At 40.2% G+C, this 18,842-nt stretch overlaps 1 protein-coding gene and 1 long non-coding RNA gene across 2 annotated transcripts in view; both read left to right on the top strand.

Moving 5' to 3' along the window:
* Positions 1-8,266, top strand: part of zswim5 (zinc finger, SWIM-type containing 5) — a 66,499-nt gene extending 58,233 nt beyond the window's left edge. Inside the window, exons 12-16 of the mRNA XM_023404062.2 lie at positions 45-180; positions 679-836; positions 928-1,091; positions 1,807-1,888; positions 2,675-8,266. Coding sequence (XP_023259830.1) covers positions 45-180; positions 679-836; positions 928-1,091; positions 1,807-1,888; positions 2,675-3,537 — 1,403 coding nt within the window. The 3' untranslated portion in view covers positions 3,538-8,266. The remainder of the gene's footprint in view (positions 1-44; positions 181-678; positions 837-927; positions 1,092-1,806; positions 1,889-2,674) is intronic.
* Positions 8,267-12,680: 4,414 nt separating this feature from the next.
* LOC147819233 (uncharacterized) lies at positions 12,681-14,175 on the top strand. Its single transcript, XR_015437110.1, has 3 exons — positions 12,681-12,933; positions 13,283-13,364; positions 14,125-14,175. It is a non-coding gene; the product is annotated as an uncharacterized LOC147819233 (long non-coding RNA).
* Positions 14,176-18,842: the final 4,667 nt, after the last annotated feature.

The raw sequence follows: 18,842 nt of genomic DNA, 5'->3' as shown, positions 1-18,842 counted from the left end.
AGTGTGCACGTGTAAAACATTATCTTGTGTTTCTCTTGGTGCAGCTGGTCCGTTTAGCGGTCTGGGTGAAGTCATCCACAGGGAGAGCGTTCCCATGCACACCTTCGCCAAGTACCTCTTCTCTGCCCTGCTGCCGCACGACGCAGACCTGGCGTATAAAGTCGCTCTCCGTGCAATGAGGTCAGGTTCTGATCCAAAGCGCTGCGTGTCCCTTGCAAATGATTTGTGATACCTTTTATGGTCAGAACAAACAGCGGCCTTTATGTCATGATGTGTATTGTTTCTTTATTTCCTGTAAACAAGCTCAGTTTTTATGGTTAAAGTTTATGGTCGTTCTGGAGGCTGCAGTTTTTGCGATGCTGTTGAATTTCACTCTTATTCAAACAGATGTTTTTAATTTTTTATCCACCCTCAATTATGTCTATGAACTGTCATTGATTGTAGGGTCATAGTATTAGACTGCATTTATTAAATCTAGGTGTACCCTAAAATATAGATGTTCGCACCTGACCACAGCCACTAAAGCTGTTTCTAATTTTATCTTTAGAATTAATTACTTTCACCTATTTCAATTGTGAAATTCGTCTTATATTTTAAACAAACTGACATTTAAAGAAAACCGTAAAACCCGATAATAACTAAAGACATATTAAAAATGGATGTTTCTTTTCTTTTCAGGCTCCCGGTGCTGGAGTCGTCGGCGGGCTCCGGGGACGTGGGCCACCCTCACCACGGTATCTCCATAGTCCCGAGTAGATACCCGCGCTGGTTCACACTGGGACACCTGGAGTCACAGCAGTGCGAGCTGGCCTCCACCATGCTAACTGCTGCTAAAGGTACCATCGACACGTCCACGACGTCCCCGAAATGTTCAACCTGTCACTCGTATTTATCAAGATCTAATGTTACGTTTTCTTTTGTCTGCAGGCGACATGTTGAGGTTGCGGACGGTGCTGGAGGCCATCCAGAAAAACATCCACTCCTCTTCCTTAATCTTCAAACTGGCCCAGGATGCCTTTAAGATAGCCACGCCCGCTGACAACCCGCCTGATATAACCCTGCTCAACGTGGCACTGGAGCTAGGACTGCAGGTACTAAGTGTGTGTGTGTGTGTGTGTGTGTGTGTGTGTGTGTGAGAGCGAGCAAGAGAGAGCGAGTAAGGCAAGTCAATAATTTTCATAAATCATTTCACCTCAAAAAAAAAGTGCGTGCTGGTCACTCGTCAAAACATTCAACAGTTTCTTTGAACTTGTCATTTCTGCAGTCGTCCGCAGCCTCGCTACAAATTAACAGAGAAAACATCACACAGCGTCTTAACCGTTTGTTGATGAGAAGAAACCACATAATTGAGCCTTTTGGGTTCCACAGTAAACACAGAAACTCTACACATCGCCATGGCAGCGGTGTCGCTGCGGCTTCGCCCGCCTCTTCCTCCTGGTATTTAGAGTTTGGGCAGAATTCCTCTCCGCAAAGCTGCTGATAAAGTGCTCAAAATGGAAGAGTCGCAGTTAGTCATGTGTGTAATTATGAACATACTTCGGATGCATCTGTCATCTCTGGAGAGTGTGGTGTTGTCCTGACTTCTAAATGTTAAACAACATGCGGCATGCTCACCGCTGAATGTTTGTATATTTTAGATTTTTTATTTTCTCAAAATTAAAAAAAAAAAGCTTTTTAAGCTTGTAGATATTTGCAAAGTTAGGAGAAAGAAAATATTGAAATGTCATAAGGGTAATTAGTTATTCTTCTTCTAATTAAACAAAGTAGGAAAATCAGAAAACATCATTGTGTGTCTCTGTTTTTCAGGTGATGAGGATGACTCTGTCCACGCTGAACTGGAGAAGGAGGGAGATGGTTCGCTGGCTGGTAACCTGCGCCACTGAAGTCGGTATGTGATGCCTTTTAACACACACACACACACACACACACACACACACCAGCAGACCCTTCCAGTAGTTCTACCCTCCATAAGGTTTTTCCCTTAATTTAATCTGCAGTCTGTAATTAGCTGATACTCTGGCCGTTTCACATTTCAAAATAAAGCACATTATTATCATCTCTTTTCCTCTCTCCCCTGTCACATCATTGTGAAAAATGGAATAAATCTAAAGGTCCGTAATGTATAAAGTGAAACGTCCATGTGTAGTGTGATTATAGATCAGCTCTAGCTTCTATATTAATACTGTGAAAGTATCAAAGCCTCAGTCCACAGAGAAATGCACACAGCCTGTATTCAGAAACTGAACCTTAAAACCAGCCGTCAGGACTTCTGGAACTTTGTGATGTCACAACAAAGCAGTCACCAAGCCCCGCCCACCTGGACCCACCATCCGACCTTGCAGTATTTTGTTTCTCTGAGTGTTTTTACCTGAAATCTGCTTTATTTTTATTGGACCACTCAGAAAACAGTAAGCCAATCGGGAGAGAGGCTCAGAGCCTCCTCTCTTCTGATTGGCTCACAGACCTGTTGTTACTAGAGCTCCAGAGAGAAGCCTGAGAGAGGAGATGTAAAACTACACTGAGATGGTTTTTGGTTCTTTTAACCATAAATATATCTTCTTATGGATCAACACTTCAAAATAAAACACAGGAGAAGAAGAAAATATGGAGCTTTAATAAATCAACAAGTTCTCAGAAAAGTAGAATCAATAAATGTTAAATCTCCCCCCCCCAGGTCTGCGGGCGTTGGTGAGCATCTTGCAGAGCTGGTACACTCTCTTCACACCGACCGAGGCCACCAGCATCGTGGCGGCCACCGTCATGTCCCACAACACCATCCTGCGCCTCAGCCTCGACTACCCCCAGCGCGAGGAGCTGGCCAGCTGTGCGAGAACCCTGGCCCTGCAGTGCGCCATGAAGGACCCCCAGAACTGCGCTCTGTCGGCGCTGACGCTCTGCGAGAAGGACCACATCGCGTTCGAGACGGCCTACCAGATCGTGATCGACGCAGCGTCCACAGGAATGACGTACTCCCAGCTGTTTACCATTGCGAGGTACATGGAGCACAGAGGATACCCTCTGCGGTCGTTCAAATTGGCCTCCCTCGCCATGACCCATCTAAACCTGGCTTACAACCAGGACACACACCCGGCTATTAATGACGTGCTCTGGGCCTGCGCGCTCAGCCACTCTTTGGGTAAAAATGAGCTTGCAGCCATTATTCCCCTGGTGGTGAAGAGCGTGCACTGCGCCACGGTGCTGTCTGACATCTTGAGGCGGTGCACCATGACGGCGCCGGGTCTCGCCGGCATCCCCGGGAGAAGGAACTCTGGGAAGCTGATGTCAACGGACAAGGCGCCGTTGCGGCAGCTCCTGGACGCCACGATCTCGGCGTACATCAACACCACGCACTCTCGACTGACGCACATCAGTCCGCGGCACTACGGAGAGTTCATAGAGTTCCTGAGCAAAGCAAGGGTGACTTTCCTGCTGGCACAGGACGGCCACATTCAGTTCGCCCAGTTCATAGACAACCTGAAACAGATCTACAAGGGCAAGAAGAAACTGATGATGTTGGTCAGGGAGCGCTTCGGCTGACCTTACCCCTCCCTCACAGGGACGCTCTCCCTGGGAAGTAGTTAAACTTATTTGTTTCTATTTAAGGCTTTTTAGATTCTTTGTATTTTTACTTATTTTGAGCCATTTGTTGACTAAGTCATAAGTTTTTGTCCCTGTTTTGTTGTTTTGTTTCTTGAATGTGAACCAGGAAGTGTTTGCAGTACATTGCTCTACTTCATTGAGACTGCAAAAGGAGGGGGAGGGGGCAGCGGCTTGAAATGTCAAAGAAACACCAACAAAAACAAAGCATTTTTCTCCTCCAGCTAATGTTGAATCTAATATGAAAAAGTCAAAAAGATTGTGATGACAAAAAAAAAAAGCAAAAGCAACTTTTGTTTTTCAGTGGCACATGACGATATAAAAACCAAATGATGTTGGATGGGGTACTTACTTTGAGCCAGAAGACGCTTTCAGCTGGGGGTAAAAGAAGAAGTGTTTTTCAAAGTGGAAGAAACATGTCATTCCAAAAAAGAAAAAAAAAACCCACTGATGTGGAAAACACACATAGTGTTGCTGTCATACCTCGACTGTATTATTTGTCAGCTTTAACTTCTCTATCAGAAATGGCCTCTTGTTTCATTCAGGGCATCTTAGAGTAGAGAGGGCAGAATACAGAACTACGCATGTGTGGTCTCTCTGTAGAAGAAGTCGGCACCAACAGGTTTGAAAAACTTGACTGAAGCCACTCTAGACTAGCTCCTGTCCTCTACACCTGCTGGTCAGTGCTTTTCATTAAGAGATAATGCTTCACAGAGTGCATGTTCTCAAATCCAGCAGCCTGACAGTGACATTATTCAGGCTGTTCTAGCTAAGGTAGAGTAGTAGAGGCTCCACATGCACACACACATATATATAAATATATATATATATACAGTATATCTCTTACGTCCTCCTATAAGCTTATTAACAGTGACAAAATACAACTGTGATGAACAGTGGGGGTCACATTATGCCCATCTCTAGAGATACGACTGCACTGCTGTACAGCTATTTGTGGCCAAAACCTTTTAAATCTATACGACTCCAACAGTCACTTTTCACACGCTAGATCAAGACGCTAGTCAACGAGCAATATAAGTCAAGTCTGCTTCAATATTTGATCGTCCAGCGGCATTAATTTCACCGTCTTGTATTCGGTTAGGAAGCGGAACATATTTGGACCTGGTTGATTTCAGTGACTGTTAGTGGTCAACTCTGCCTGTAGCTAAAGGCCCTTTTCCATTTCAAAAGGTTTTGTGAGAACTCGGGAACTCGTGGTTTCCCAGAACCTTTGCGTGAATCCCATTTTAAGAGCAGAAATCTGGTTTATAATGTTGGTCCTGAGTCGGCAGTACTTTCCATCATAGTCCAACAAGCACTGTTTATATAGAACAGCCAACAATTACAGTAGCAGCAAGAGGAAATAAGTGATAAATAACCTTGGACTGATTAGCTTAACTTGGAGTATTGGCTATGTCAAAAAGCTTTCTAAAAACTCTTTTCCATTAATTTATTATACAGCTAAGCTTAAACCACTGATGAATCTGCGCTAATTAATATTTTTATGTAAGAAAAGGTCACTCAGTGATAGACGCACAGAGAATTAGCATCATTTAGCATCATTTAGCTAACAGTTTATGTTTTCTGCCAGATAATGTACTGTTTGGTTCAGTCTTACTGCTCATAACAACCTTACTTCCAGCGACAGCAGGCATCGTGCAGTACACCGCCTGCCCTGCACCAAACGGCAGGAAGTCATAGTTATTAGCAGCTAGCTAATGAGTAAAGTGGAGGTTTTAGCTACCTCGAGTGGTGGTAGAGAGGAAAACACAGCTGAAAAGAGAGTTAACATTGGCCTTATGTTTGTTAGGTGGCCAGCAGAAAACAGTCAAATGAATGCTCGATGCTGCTAGACATGCTAGCAACTGTTTGCTAACATAAGCCACCAGATTAGCTAACAATGTTAGCTAAACCAACTTTGTAAAAAATCAATTAAGAGTGGTTTAAGTGGCGTTTGAATATACTAAAACAAAAAAGGTAATTGGTTAACAGTTAAAAAAAAGAAAAAAGGTGAATATTTAAAACATTTAAACAAAAACACAATAACTGTAGTAATTGCACTTCTTCCATCATGGCTGACATGAAACATGCTAAAGAAGCTTCTGTTGTTCCTCCAGTTCTTACGTCTTGGTGGAAAAGGGTCTGTAGTTACTAAAGCTACGTACCTGTGAATGCTACTGGTTGTGATCATTTCTGGACTGTGAAGACGAGTGGCCGTGTCAGAAATACAGTGCACATACAAAACATACTGTATATTTTATGACTTAACGACGTAATCGTACATATGTGAGACAACACGCCTCAGCACAGGAAGTTGTTTTTCTTTATGGTGGGGCGAAGGTGGGGGGGGGGGGTATATGCGCCTCCCCCTTTTCTTACCCAGTGGCAAAGTGCTGTTAATGGCAGTAAACAGTACAGCAAGAGCTTGAATCTTTCACTGGTCGGACTGGTCATCGTACAAGCACTTCACACAAATACCTCTTCAGTACGTTCCTGCCTGCTTCAGCATTTATTTATTGATTGTTTAGTAACTTTGTGTGACTGAGTAGGAACCGCAGACACACAAACAGAACAGGATTTAAATAGATTTAAAACACACACACACACACACACAATGGATGAGTCAGCTTGTCGATGGCAGGAGAATAAAAGAATAAGGTTTTTGAATGGAGGAACATTTTCTAGTCTGCTTTTACATTCCATGAGAGCTACCTTCACCCACTACCCGGGTAGTCAGTCACAGCTCTGGGCCTTTTTTTGATCTGAAGAAACGCAGATAGAAGAGGGGGAAAAAGGAAAATTGAGCAAAAAGAAAGAAAAGAGAGGCTAAACTCAGTTCTCAGGGACATCACTTAAAGAAACAAAACAAAAAGTAGTAGCATTAAGCATTTAAGATATTGTAAATATTAAAGTGTCAATTCAGAAAATTGTAAAGTTATAATTATTTATGATAAGTATGTTATGTGTTTGTTTTGTTTTTTTCTTTATTTTTATGTTTTTTTGTTTTTTGGCGGGGGTGTACTTGAATTGTTTTGGACGGGGGAATTTGACAGCGTTTTTTTAAGAGCAAAGACTTCAAGGCATTTCTCAGGTGCTCCTGTGTACATTTATTTCAGTTTGTTTTTTGCTATAATAACTATTATTATTTGTGTTTTTTTTTTTTGTTTTGTTTTTTTGTTTTTTGTTCTTTTTAGATTTGCAAAGAAAAAAAAAATCTGTTTTCCAAAAGGAGGCATGTTATTGGGAGTTGAGGAAAATGAGTGAGGCATTCATTTGTAAACAGATACGTACTAAACCTGACTATGCAGAACCACTTTGATGATCTTGTCACCTCTTAAAGATGCCCTCTAAAAACTTGGGAGGAAGAGACACAGTGGACCGAACCACTATTAAAGATAGAGAGGGGGGTTTGGGGGGAGGGGGGGCACACAAAGACAAGACACAGCATGCTTGTATTTGGACAATGCGCAGTAGCCAGCCTGCATTCGCTGCAACATTTAGAGGAGAAAAAAAAAAAAAAAAAAAATGGTGGAAAATGCCTTTCTGACCGATCAATGTACAAAGTTTATTTTTGCTTTTCTTCTTTGTTGGTTTTATTTAATCAGGACTCAAGCCTTTAGTGTCTTCTCAGAGGTGTCGTGTTGTGTGGCAGCACCGCAGTGAGACAGAACAATACGCAGACGTCAGTCAGAAACAGCAACTGTATGAACAAAAGAGACGACCTGTGGATGACCTTGTGTTCATTCCTCATTTGTTGTATCTTGTTTTGTTTTTTTTTCCTTTATTGCTTTCTCTGCTCCCTTCAGCCTTCTCCTATCTCTCTACCATACTTTCTTTTTTCTAATTCTCTGTCGTTTATCCCTCGTTCCCCTCTCACGCCGGGAGGATTTTTTTGGTGTCGCAGCAACGCATCGATGTGTCAGTGCTTTCACTGCAGCCACTTCCTCTGTCGTCGGATATCAGTGCAGCAGCCGCGTGTCAGCTTTTGACAAAAACTAGCTGGTTTTCTTTTGTTGCTGCAAAGTTTTTACACGATGCGGATTTGAAAAAAAAGAAAAGAAAAAAAGTTTGAATTAATTTCTGGGCTACTACATCAGCATGATAGGGATGTTTTTGTTGAATCATATATGAAAGAGGGATATTATTTTACCAGTTGCTTAACTTGGAAGCTCCAGTCAGCTGCCTTTATGTGATGCATTAACTGACGGCATTACAACAAAGACGTTCCTCCATCTTAACCGTTTTTCTCTGTGTTAACTGTATCAACCAGTTCCTTAAGTTTTTCTTTCTTTCTGTCTTTCTTTCTTTCTTTCTTTCTTTCTTTCTTTCGTAGGACAGTACTATTCGCAGGTAGAGATCTAGTTCACCTACTGTTTCCCAGTTTGTTTTATTTTTGGATTTTTTTTTTTCTAACTTAAGGGAAAATTTGAAAGTGTTTGTTGCCTCTTTGTGCTACTGATTATGAAAAAGGTATTTCCAGTATTTGTTGCCACAGAAGTATGATAGCTTATCATCAACACTTTTTTTTAATTTGTAATTTTTTTGTGCAACTTCTTGAGCTACTGTCTATAAAGCGAGAATTTATTACTATTTATGTAACGCTACTACCATTTTATATTGATTTGTGTTGGAATCTCAGTGCTTTTCTATGAATAAAGTGTGAAACACGTTTCAAGGACTTCTTTATATTTCCAGGATGCATTGCTTTACAGATGATTGTGTGTGATGCGAGACCTCCAAAGTGAAGTGAACTTATTCTAACTACATTACACTACATTTTAGGGCTTTTATTTATTTAAGTAATCACAATGAAATGAATACTTCATCATTCACACTGATTTATATGCAACACACTAATCTAAAACTATGTCAAATATCATTAATTTCTTTATTTAAAACGGGTCTCATTGAGATGGGGATCTCTTTCTAGAAACAATTTACAGACATTAAAAACATCCTGAACTAAATTATTGGTTTACACAGGCCTGGAACGGGTCTGGAAAATGAAGCCAATGCGGAAGTGCCAGAACTTGCATTCTATCGAATGACCATCAGGGGGCGACTCCACTGGTTGGAAAAAGAAGTCAGATTGTATTGAAGTCTAAGGGGAAATTACCCTGTTGTCACTTGATTTATTACCTCAGTAAATGTTCTCAGTTTTTCTTCAATACAACTTGATGTTCGTTTTTAAAATTATGTTCCTATTTAAAAGATAATAGACGTTAAAGCGATGTGTCGGACATTTGACTTGTCATTGTGTTTTCAGTTCATCAAAGTTAGCTCCAACATGTTGTTTACCTGAAAATGTCTCGTTCAGTGTTCAGTTGTTCTCAAAGACACTCAGAGGAGTCGGCGGTTCAGTTTTTTCCGGTAAGTACATTTTGTTTTAATCCTGTTTCTTTGCTAGCCAAAATTAGCATCCCTGTTAATATCAGAGTTCAGGTGAAGATGCACCTTGCTAACCAAGCTAGCTCGCTAGTGCTAGCGTTAGCTGATAACTTAGCGATTGCTATGCTAACGGTACCTGGCCCCGCTGGGCTGATAACCTGTGTCAACCTGGGTTAGCCCGTGGAGGTGTTCAGTCAAAGCCCAATAAAAAGGTGAATTTAATCGACGTTAATCTAACGACGTTTGGTTTGTGTTTCTCCACATGTGACCCAGTTTAATTGATCTGCGTTAGTGTAACGCGCAGAATGTGTAGACACATATTTGTCATATAGAAGATTGTTCATTTAAAACTCAAACCAGTCCTCAACTGAAGCAGACATTCATGCACCTGTCCTGACAGCTGATCGATATTTGTGATTAACTGTGATCCACCGCATCTTAACTCAAGTGTTTGTGTTTTATTGTCATTTGAAAGGTTTCCACACTGTGAAAAGTGAGTGATCTGTGCCAACAGAAGGAGGAGCTCATGTACAGAGCAGCTCATTAGTTTCCATCCATCTGGTTGAAGGGAGACTGCATGGACATCCTTAGTTCTCTAATGTGCTGTGATGATGATGATGATGATGATGATGATGATGATGATGATGATAGTAGAAAACCTCCCAGTTCATCTTCCTCTGATGAAATGACAGACCAACTGCTGATGAGTTAGTTTATTATTCTGTCTTCAGTGTTCACAGGTTCAGTTTCTTACCTGAAACTTTATTTCTGCTGTTATTGACAGGTGATGGTAGCAACACTTTTAAGATCAGAATTAATAAATATTAAACTGATTAAGTGGTGATTAAGTCATCTCTAGCACTGTCACCACCTCCACAGGTGAAAGTATGGATCAACTTGTCAGACATTTAAATATTTCTAGTATTTATGTTGTTGATTAAAGCTAACATAGAAAAAGTCACACAGTGCTGTACATGTTACTATGTGAAAATTCTTACCAGATGTGTTCTATAAAAACCATCAACAAAGTTAAAGCAAGAGCTTCATAAATAACTTTATTGGACATTATAAACTACATTAATTTAAACAATTTACAACACTGGAAACATGTCTAAAAGAATGTAATAAATGGATTAATTAAATGGTGTACAATTTACAATCAACTATTTAAAATCAAAAAATAGTTGTGGGTAAAGTTAAAACTGAATTTCACTGTCATATGTAAGTTTGTTTAATAAAAAGAAGTAGTTGAATAGACAGTGCAACAGAATCTTTAGTAACAAGTATAATTATTATTCATCATGAGTCCTAATGTGTGAGACAGTTGATATTTATTTGCTCCAGTAACAATCTCCCTCTCAATAAGTGATGCTGTTGGAACAGCACACTGATATTAACTATAATGGCTGAGGAATATGAAATATGGACTCTAATGTTTTAATCTATTGACAATTTGTTACAGCTACAGTGGAGTCTAAAAGTCATGTGACTGTATGTGTGACGTGGGGCAGAGAGTGTAATACGACAGTGAGGGTGAAGGGAACAAGGAAGAGCAGAGCTGATCAGACTGAACAATGTTATGGCCACCAATGTAAAATTAAAAAATACTATGTCATCATATAAGACACTGTGTGTATGTATGAGAAGAGAAGATCTTCATGTGTGGACACTGCAGGTGGAGGTGGTGCAGGGCCTCCATCATCGCTGCAAGAGGTTGTAGGTGTCCCCAAAGATCCAGACCTTGGCTGGATGGAAAAAAAAACATTATAATAGAGAGAAATCAGATCAATATCATATTCTAGAGTATAGAGAAAAAGACAAAAGAAGCAGCACTCTGATTAGATGATCACAGATATCTGAAAATACATTATTCCCTCAGCTTAGTTGTAATAAACAGTCTGCTGAACGGTTTTATATGAAATAACAATAGAATAGAAACTAATACTGAGTTTGGAGTCATTGTGCAGGTGCACATGTCATGATGGTTCTCAGCTCTCAGTCATGTTCTTTATTCTGACACAGACACAATCACTCCAACAGATGTTTTGACTCCTGTCATCAATAATGAAATGAACTAGAGCTGAAAACTATCCGACTAACACTGAACCAAACTTAATATGAACAAACACGACACGACAGTTCACTGTAATAACGGGATCGTTTAGTGACCGTGACTTACCGACACTGACAACCCGCTGTCTCTGTTAACACTAAGGTCGGTGACGTCACCTTCGCTTTGTAGAACTCATTTTAAAACACGTTATAACATGTTTTCCCTCGATCTATGGTTTTAATACAAGCGGTTTAGCCACACAGTTAGCTTACACACAGTAACTTCAGCTAATATTACAAGCTTTCTCCTCATATATGTGATATTTACCAAATGTGGACATGTACACAATTAGCTACTAAGATTATTTTAACACTAAGATATAAAGTTTACCTTGAGTCATGAATGCTAACTGTGTTAGCAGCGACTTCGTACCGTGTATCCAGGAGCCTGCTGCGGGCCGGTAGCCGGTGCAGGCGGCCGTGCAGAGCAAAGACTCTCTACAGCTGTTCTTGTTATTACAGCCTGTTTCTGCACAAAGCTCGAGCATTTTAACACTAACTGATGGATTACCTGTCCCTGTCGGAGCAGAGAGGAGGAGCCTCCGACTCCACGGCTTCTCCTATTGGTGCAGCAATGACCCTGTCAGTCTTCACCACAGCTGTTGCCGTTTGAGCATCAGAGGAAGAGAGTTTAAGAGCCCGGCCGCACATCGTTAGTGGCGGCTGACATGATCGGCAGCTCGCCTCTGTACCGCCTCTGTGAACATTTGTGTGTAATTTGTGATTTGGTTTGAGATGCTGGTGTTGATTGTTGGGGACTGGGCTAGGTTTAAAACTCTGATTGTGCATCACACCCTTAGAAAAAGACTGTTGGACACATTAGGAACAGAGGTGCTGATTCTAGTGTTTTTGGGTTGGTTAGAATCGCATAGTTAGGCTCTTTGTTGGCGCCTGTTCCCCTACTTCAGTTATCCTCTTGCCTTGTTTGTATTTATGTTTACTTGTTTACCCTCCTGTTAACGCAATAAATTAAATCAGTGAATCTGATTTACCAATAACACCTGGTTTTATGTTGCTTCCCTTTTCCCCTAACTGGGTTGTAACAACGACTGCCAAAATACGGTGACTGGTAAGACAGCCCATGACATCATATAGGGACACCAGAATCAACATGGCAGCAGTGAACTGACACCTGGCTCTGTGAGCAGTCCACAGTCAATAAGTGAAATACTGGGTGAGTAAAATTTCCTGGGCTGTTGTATCTTCTTTGCTTGCAGAAATCAACTGCCTGGTACTGGATGTGAGTCCCACAGCGTCGGAGGTTTTACTTTCTCAGCAAAGTGGTTCTACAAAGGGTTTATATCTTGATGCTTCATGTGAGCAGTGCAACATCTACTGGCCTGAATGCAAAAAGGGCAAATATAAATGTTTGTATATCACAGATTTGATATAAGTATAAGGGAAAGCATGATTGTATTTTATATCCCATGCATAGATTTATATACTGTAAAAGCAAATCAAAATGTTTTGTATGCATCAAATGTGTCAATATCAGTCAAGTTAAGCTCAATGTCTTTGTTTTAACTCATACCACTTTGTGACGCTAGAGGCTGTGTGAGTCAGTGGCGCGTCACGTCTGCCCTCAGTCCCACGAAGAAGAATAACTTCCGGCAGAGCTCGAAGTTAGCATCACAGAAACACAGTAATGGCTGAACCTCCTAAAAGACGATATTTATCTGTATCCCGAAGGACCGCTCCCGACAAGAAACCACGTTCAACGGCAAAGAAAAGAAGCAACACGAGTAAATCTGGATGTGACTTTTCCGCCGCTGGAGAAGCTGCTGAGAGGAAAGAGATGCGGTTTGATGCCGAGCTCGCAACTTTCCTCTTAGCATGGTGAGTAGCATCAATGCTAGCTCTTTAGCTAAAAGTATAATCAGTGCAACGACTGAAAAAACATTTCAGGTGGTGATATTGATGTTGTCTACAGACGTTTTAGCGGTTAGTAGGATTGTGTCTGTTGCTCTCGGCTGTTGTACAGCTAGTGACGTCAGTAACTTCAGGATCATCTTGTAACTGACTGTAACGTGAGATTGTATGGAGCCAGTAGACCGAGTGAATACACGTCGATCGGTTCACCTAATGTAACCACTTTACATTAAGTTTTAGGAGATCAGTCATGACTGAAAGTGAACTAGGTCTTTACATTTGTCAGGAGATTTCAGCATCCCTCTGTCTTTATCAGGACCTGAGCCAGTACAGGTGTAATACCGCATCCACCTGTCTCACCAACGGCAGAGAGTCCAGACACAGTGAGGAGGGTCTAGGTGAGTAACATGCTGTCATTCACTTTTAAAAGTAAGACTTGTGTATACCACTGTGATTAAACAGACCCACAGTGTAAACATGTTCACACTGCTGATTCTTTATAGTATATCTATATTTGTATTGCTGCATTTGTTGGTTATATAGTGTGTGTACTTTGAATTCTTATCATACCTCTAGTTGTTTACCCTTTTCCTTGCATTTACATTTCATAATATTCGTATTGCATTTATTTTTGCCTTATTTTCTGAGTCCGCCTTTGTGGTGATGTCATCATCCTGTCCTCATGCTGCTATATCCTGCCGGGGACCACCCATGTGTCCTGCAGTATCCCCTTGCCTTCATAAATCTGCAAGTGTATGACACTGAGGTTACAAGTATTTAGATCCTATTTTCACACCTGAATTTAAATTCTATTCGTGACCTCAGTGTCACACTTGCAAGAATTTTGGGCACCAAGTTTTACAGTTTTGTGCTTTGCATGTGTAGATAGACAGAAGCTCTTCCTCTTCCAGTCTGTGTTGCCTCACCACTAATGTGTTTATTTATATAAATGTACATTAATCTCTTCTACAAATTCTTCACATGTATCATTTGTTCACATTTATTCATAGTTTTGTTTTTATTACAGTATATGCTAAATGAGGTTTAAGTGGATGATTGCATCTTTTATGTTCTGAAGTCTTAGACTGCCTCAAACATTTCACAGTCAAAAGAGGAGCTGCTTGACATGTCCTTATTTTTCCTGTTGTGTTTTCATAGGGACGGCAGAATCCACCTCGGGCCAGAACTGCACCTTGTGGAACCCAGAAAGAAACGGTAAGTCATGCGCATTACTCCACCCCATACGTACATTTAAGTTGTCGAATTATCGAATGCATCAGAAAACAACGTGGATGTGATTATTAATATATTCGGCTTGAATATTACATTTAAAATACTTGTTTGGAAACTTGCTGTGTCTGATTTGTTGTTAAGGAACTTATTGTGATATAGTGATGGAGTAATGAGGAACTACTCAGTAACAACTGTTTATCACTTCACTGACCAAGTGCTACAAATAGTAAACTACCAGTTAAACCACAACCAGGTAATGTTTAACATAGTTTGTTTTATGTTGAGATGTGTATTAGTGAGCAGATGTTTTATAAAAACAAAACTGTCAGCTGTAGCTGTGTGTGTGTATCTAGGCTCAAATTAGGGTCAAAATGATTTTGAGCTTGTAAAGTGATGTTCACAAATAATTCCAATGTTTGTAGTTTTAAATCAACCTTTGTAAACCTGTAAGATAGTTTGCTTTAATTAGCATTAGCTTTTTTTAAAATTATTATTGGAGGAAAAAGAACAGGGAAAAACAGAAGATGACACTGGGGGGGGGGCGGCTAGCTTGCTAGCATTAGCAGCTAGCCTGCTGGCATTATTCATTGATGAATGCATTTAACAATTACAGATTTCTCTAATTTTACAGACTTTTGTACACTTTTAAAAAAACTGAATATTTCTGTTAGAAAACTTAGTTATTTTCTGTAAAATTAGGATTTTCTTTTAGAGTGTAGCAACAACAACAATGAGCTCATTTACTGATATGTTAACAGAGTATGTATTTCAGGAACAAACACCCTCCACTAGAGTTCAATGAATGACCTGTTGTGCTTGTAGAGTATGAATTTTGAATTTGAACAGAATATTACAGACTGAATATTTAATCTTTCCAGCTTTTAAACGGCAAAAATGAAAATCCATTCATTGTATGTGGTTACTTTTTAGTTACATGAGGAGTTATTTACGGTTTATTTTAAGTGGAGTCTTTGTTTTTGAAGTGTTTTTTTTTCACCATCCTTTCAGTTCATGTTCTCGTCTGTAATAACAGAGATAGGAACATGGTGACATTATTAAAACCAGTCAGGTGCTCTTCAGATTTGTGAACAGTAATATTATTGCCCAAACTGTCCATTATAAACATCCGTCGTAGTTTGCGGACCAACTTTGACCTACCAGACTTGCCGTAGTTGTGCATATTGTGGTTTCCTGTGCGATGAGAAATAAGAGCTGACATTACTTCATGTTTTACCTCTACAATAAGTGATTTTAAACAATCCCACTAAACAGCTGGCTTGTTTACCGCCTGTCGCATCACCTGTCCGCTTGTGTTTCATGCCCCATTGGACTTTGTTGTAATGAAGCGTTCAGCAGCCGTATATGCTCTGAATTTTCTAAATCTCCAGAGCTGTCTAATGCCTTAAACTCCCACACAACAACATATGGATGGATGATTTTGGAGAGAAGTGTATCCCAGCTGGTGTGGCACAATCCTGCATTTTCACCCACCCAGCCGCCCAGCATTAGAGCTAAATGAAGCACATGGAGGATGAGATGGTCCCATCAATCTTTCACTCATTTGTCTCTAATCAGAATATTTTTCCTCTATCCCTCCTCCACCGCTTCATTCTCATTCATTACAGATTTCTGCAGAGCCATATAGCCAGACAATCAGACCATCAAGAAGTGCTAAGTGTGCTCGTGATTCAGTGTGTGCGTGTGTGTGTTTGAGGGAGAGAGTGTGTAAATCTAGATTGATTGGCTGATGGTAAATGAGCAGATTTATATTAATTATCCAGACAGATAGATGGAGAAGTGATTGCTATATGCTCAATCTTTTTCTCCTCAGTTTGCACTGTGTCGTCCAATCTGTCGGTCTCTCTAATTCACACACACACACACACACACACACACACACACACACACACACACACACAGTAATGGACAGCAACTGAAAATACACACAAGCTGAAGAGTTGCAGCAGTTGGAGTGTGTGGGGTTTCCATCACCCACTCCTCTGTCTCCAGTCTGCAGGTCACTGTTTATACACTCATGATGGAACCAACACGATGACACCCCAGTGCACACACACACATGTGCATGTTTACGGACAGTTCAGTCTCCCTAATGTGTAAGATAATAATGCAGTATCATACACAGGCGGCTCTCTCTGTCCAAAGACATGCACATTAAGTTAATTTGCAACACTGATTAACGTTTTTATGCTTTACTATACGTTCACTTTGGATGCCTTACTACACTATGTCCTTTTAATGACTTTTATTACTTACTATACTATGTCGTCTTTGACTTTCTATACCTTATTATACTTTGACATTTTTATACTTAACTATGACGTTTTTATGACCTTTTATGCCTTTAGTACGAGTTTATGGCTCATTATACTATGACATTTTTAAGCCTAACTACAGTTTTCATAACTTTTTATGCCTCACTGTACTGACGTTTTTATCCTTATTTATGCCTTACTATACTATGTTTTTAAGACTTTTTATAATTTACTGACATTTTCATGACTTTTTATGACATATTTATGACTTTATATAACTTACTATACTATGTTTTTATGCCTGACTATATGATAACATTATTATACTATGTCGTTTTTATGACTTTTTTAAAATTCACAATACTATGAAGTTTTGATTATACGTATATGTTTTTATGACTTTTCATGCCTCACTATACTATGTCGTTCTTGAGTTTAACTATACCATGAAGTTTTTATATCTTACTACACTGTCCTTTTAATGACTTACTTTACTGTCATTTTTATGCCTCAGTTTACTGTTTTTATGCCTCAGTTTACTGTTTTTATGCCTCAGTTTACTGTTTTTATGCCTTACTATACCAATTAGTATTTTGTGCTTTAGTATCTTATGTCATTTTTTGATTTCTATGTCTTATTATACTATGATGTTTTTTTGCCTTATTATTCTGTCGTTTTTATGACTTCTTATGCCTTCGTATAATGTTTTTGACTTTCTGCCATACTATACTATTATTTATTAATATAGTATGATTTTTTTTTTTTAATTACATTGTATACTATGAAATATTTATGCGTTACTAAAGTACAACTTTTTTATGCCTTACTATAATCTGATTTACTACTACCAGTTAATCTTGTGATGCAGCCAGAATTGACCAGGCTCCTGTTCAGGCATGTCTGAGCTCAGAAGCAGCATAGTTTTAAAAAAGTTGAGACGCCTAATGCTGAAAGTGGTTTAGTTTCTTCTCTGTAACCACAGTTGACTGGCTGCAGAACAGGATATTTGTTTATCTCGGTGCCACCGTGACCTGGATAAAAAAGGATGGATATTAGATGGATGAGTGTGTCGCTTATGTTTATTTTTTCATTTGAACCAAACATGAGGTAAAAATAGAGGACTCTATTATAAAGCAACTGAACCTCCTTCAGAGTTACTTGTCATGTTTATACATCACTCTATCTCCTACCAATCCACCGTGGGACAAAAAGACAACGGTGTGAACGAATGAACAAATGAATTCCTTCATACTTCAGTCGGGGTAAAATATCTTCAACCTTTTCTCCAGTGAATAGAAGAAACTTTTTCCAAGGTGATGTAGATGAATGTGATTCCCTACAGTCATGTGGGTCACAAACAGGGTCCAACTCAACAGGTTAAATGAGGTGGGATAGTGAGGTGTCATCAGCAAAGAGGGGAAGTCACAGCTGTCAGAGTCTGCGTCCGTGTGAAGCCTCTGAAGGTTTTTCAGACTGAAGCCAGAGTCTCCATTTCTGCCTCTGCCTGCCTCCATAACCACTATAGTAATAATGCCTATCAGTCTCTGTCACAGCGTGGTGTGTGTGTGTTCATTCATGCATGTGGTCATCGAAAGATTGTGTGTGTGTGTGTGTGTGTGTGTGTTCATTCATGCATGTGGTCATCGAAAGATTGTGTGTGTGTGTGTGTGTGTGTTTTGGGGGGCGGTCACTGATAAAGCGCTGATAGTGTCCATCCATGGCAGATGATGTAAAGCCTGCTGTCTCTCCAGGCAGATTGGATTTTCAGGCCTGCTGATTTGCTGAGAGATGGAGCCTGGACCTCCTTCAAACACACACACACACACACACACACACACACACACACACAGAGAGAGGGAGAATCCCACAAAGACGCATTCACCTGTTCAATCGCTGTGCACATAAAAGCCCAGCGACACACAGACACAAGTACATACACAAAACACACACACACTTAAATATTATTCTTTTGCCAAAGCCTTTAAAGGCGACCATGTGGAAATTGATCTCCATTTCTAAAGAGCACAGATTCATTGTTACAACCTTCTCTCACACACACACACACACACACACACACACACACACACACACACACACACACACACACACACACACAGAGCCTGTCACTGTGTTCCCAGATGGCCCGCTGACACACAGTCTCAGCCTCTTCAGTCTTACCTGTCGACAATCAGTGGTGATTTTTGTTCATTTGTCTCCGCTATTTACGCAATAGGGGGGGGGCAACAACAAAAGCCTGTGTGTGTGTGTGTGTGTGTGTGTGTGTGTGTGTTTTTTTATGGTTACAGCAACACAAAGGACAGAGATGAATGAAGGCACACTTTCATTTGAGCAAGAATCCCCCCCCCCCCC

The sequence above is a fragment of the Seriola lalandi genome, unplaced genomic scaffold (assembly GCF_002814215.2).
Source record: "Seriola lalandi dorsalis isolate HSWRI2012SDOR001 ecotype SW California unplaced genomic scaffold, Sedor1 jcf7180002054208, whole genome shotgun sequence".
Taxonomy (NCBI): Eukaryota; Metazoa; Chordata; class Actinopteri; order Carangiformes; family Carangidae; genus Seriola; species Seriola lalandi.
Note: the sequence above shows the minus strand (reverse complement) of the source record. Positions and strands in the feature narration are given on the sequence as shown.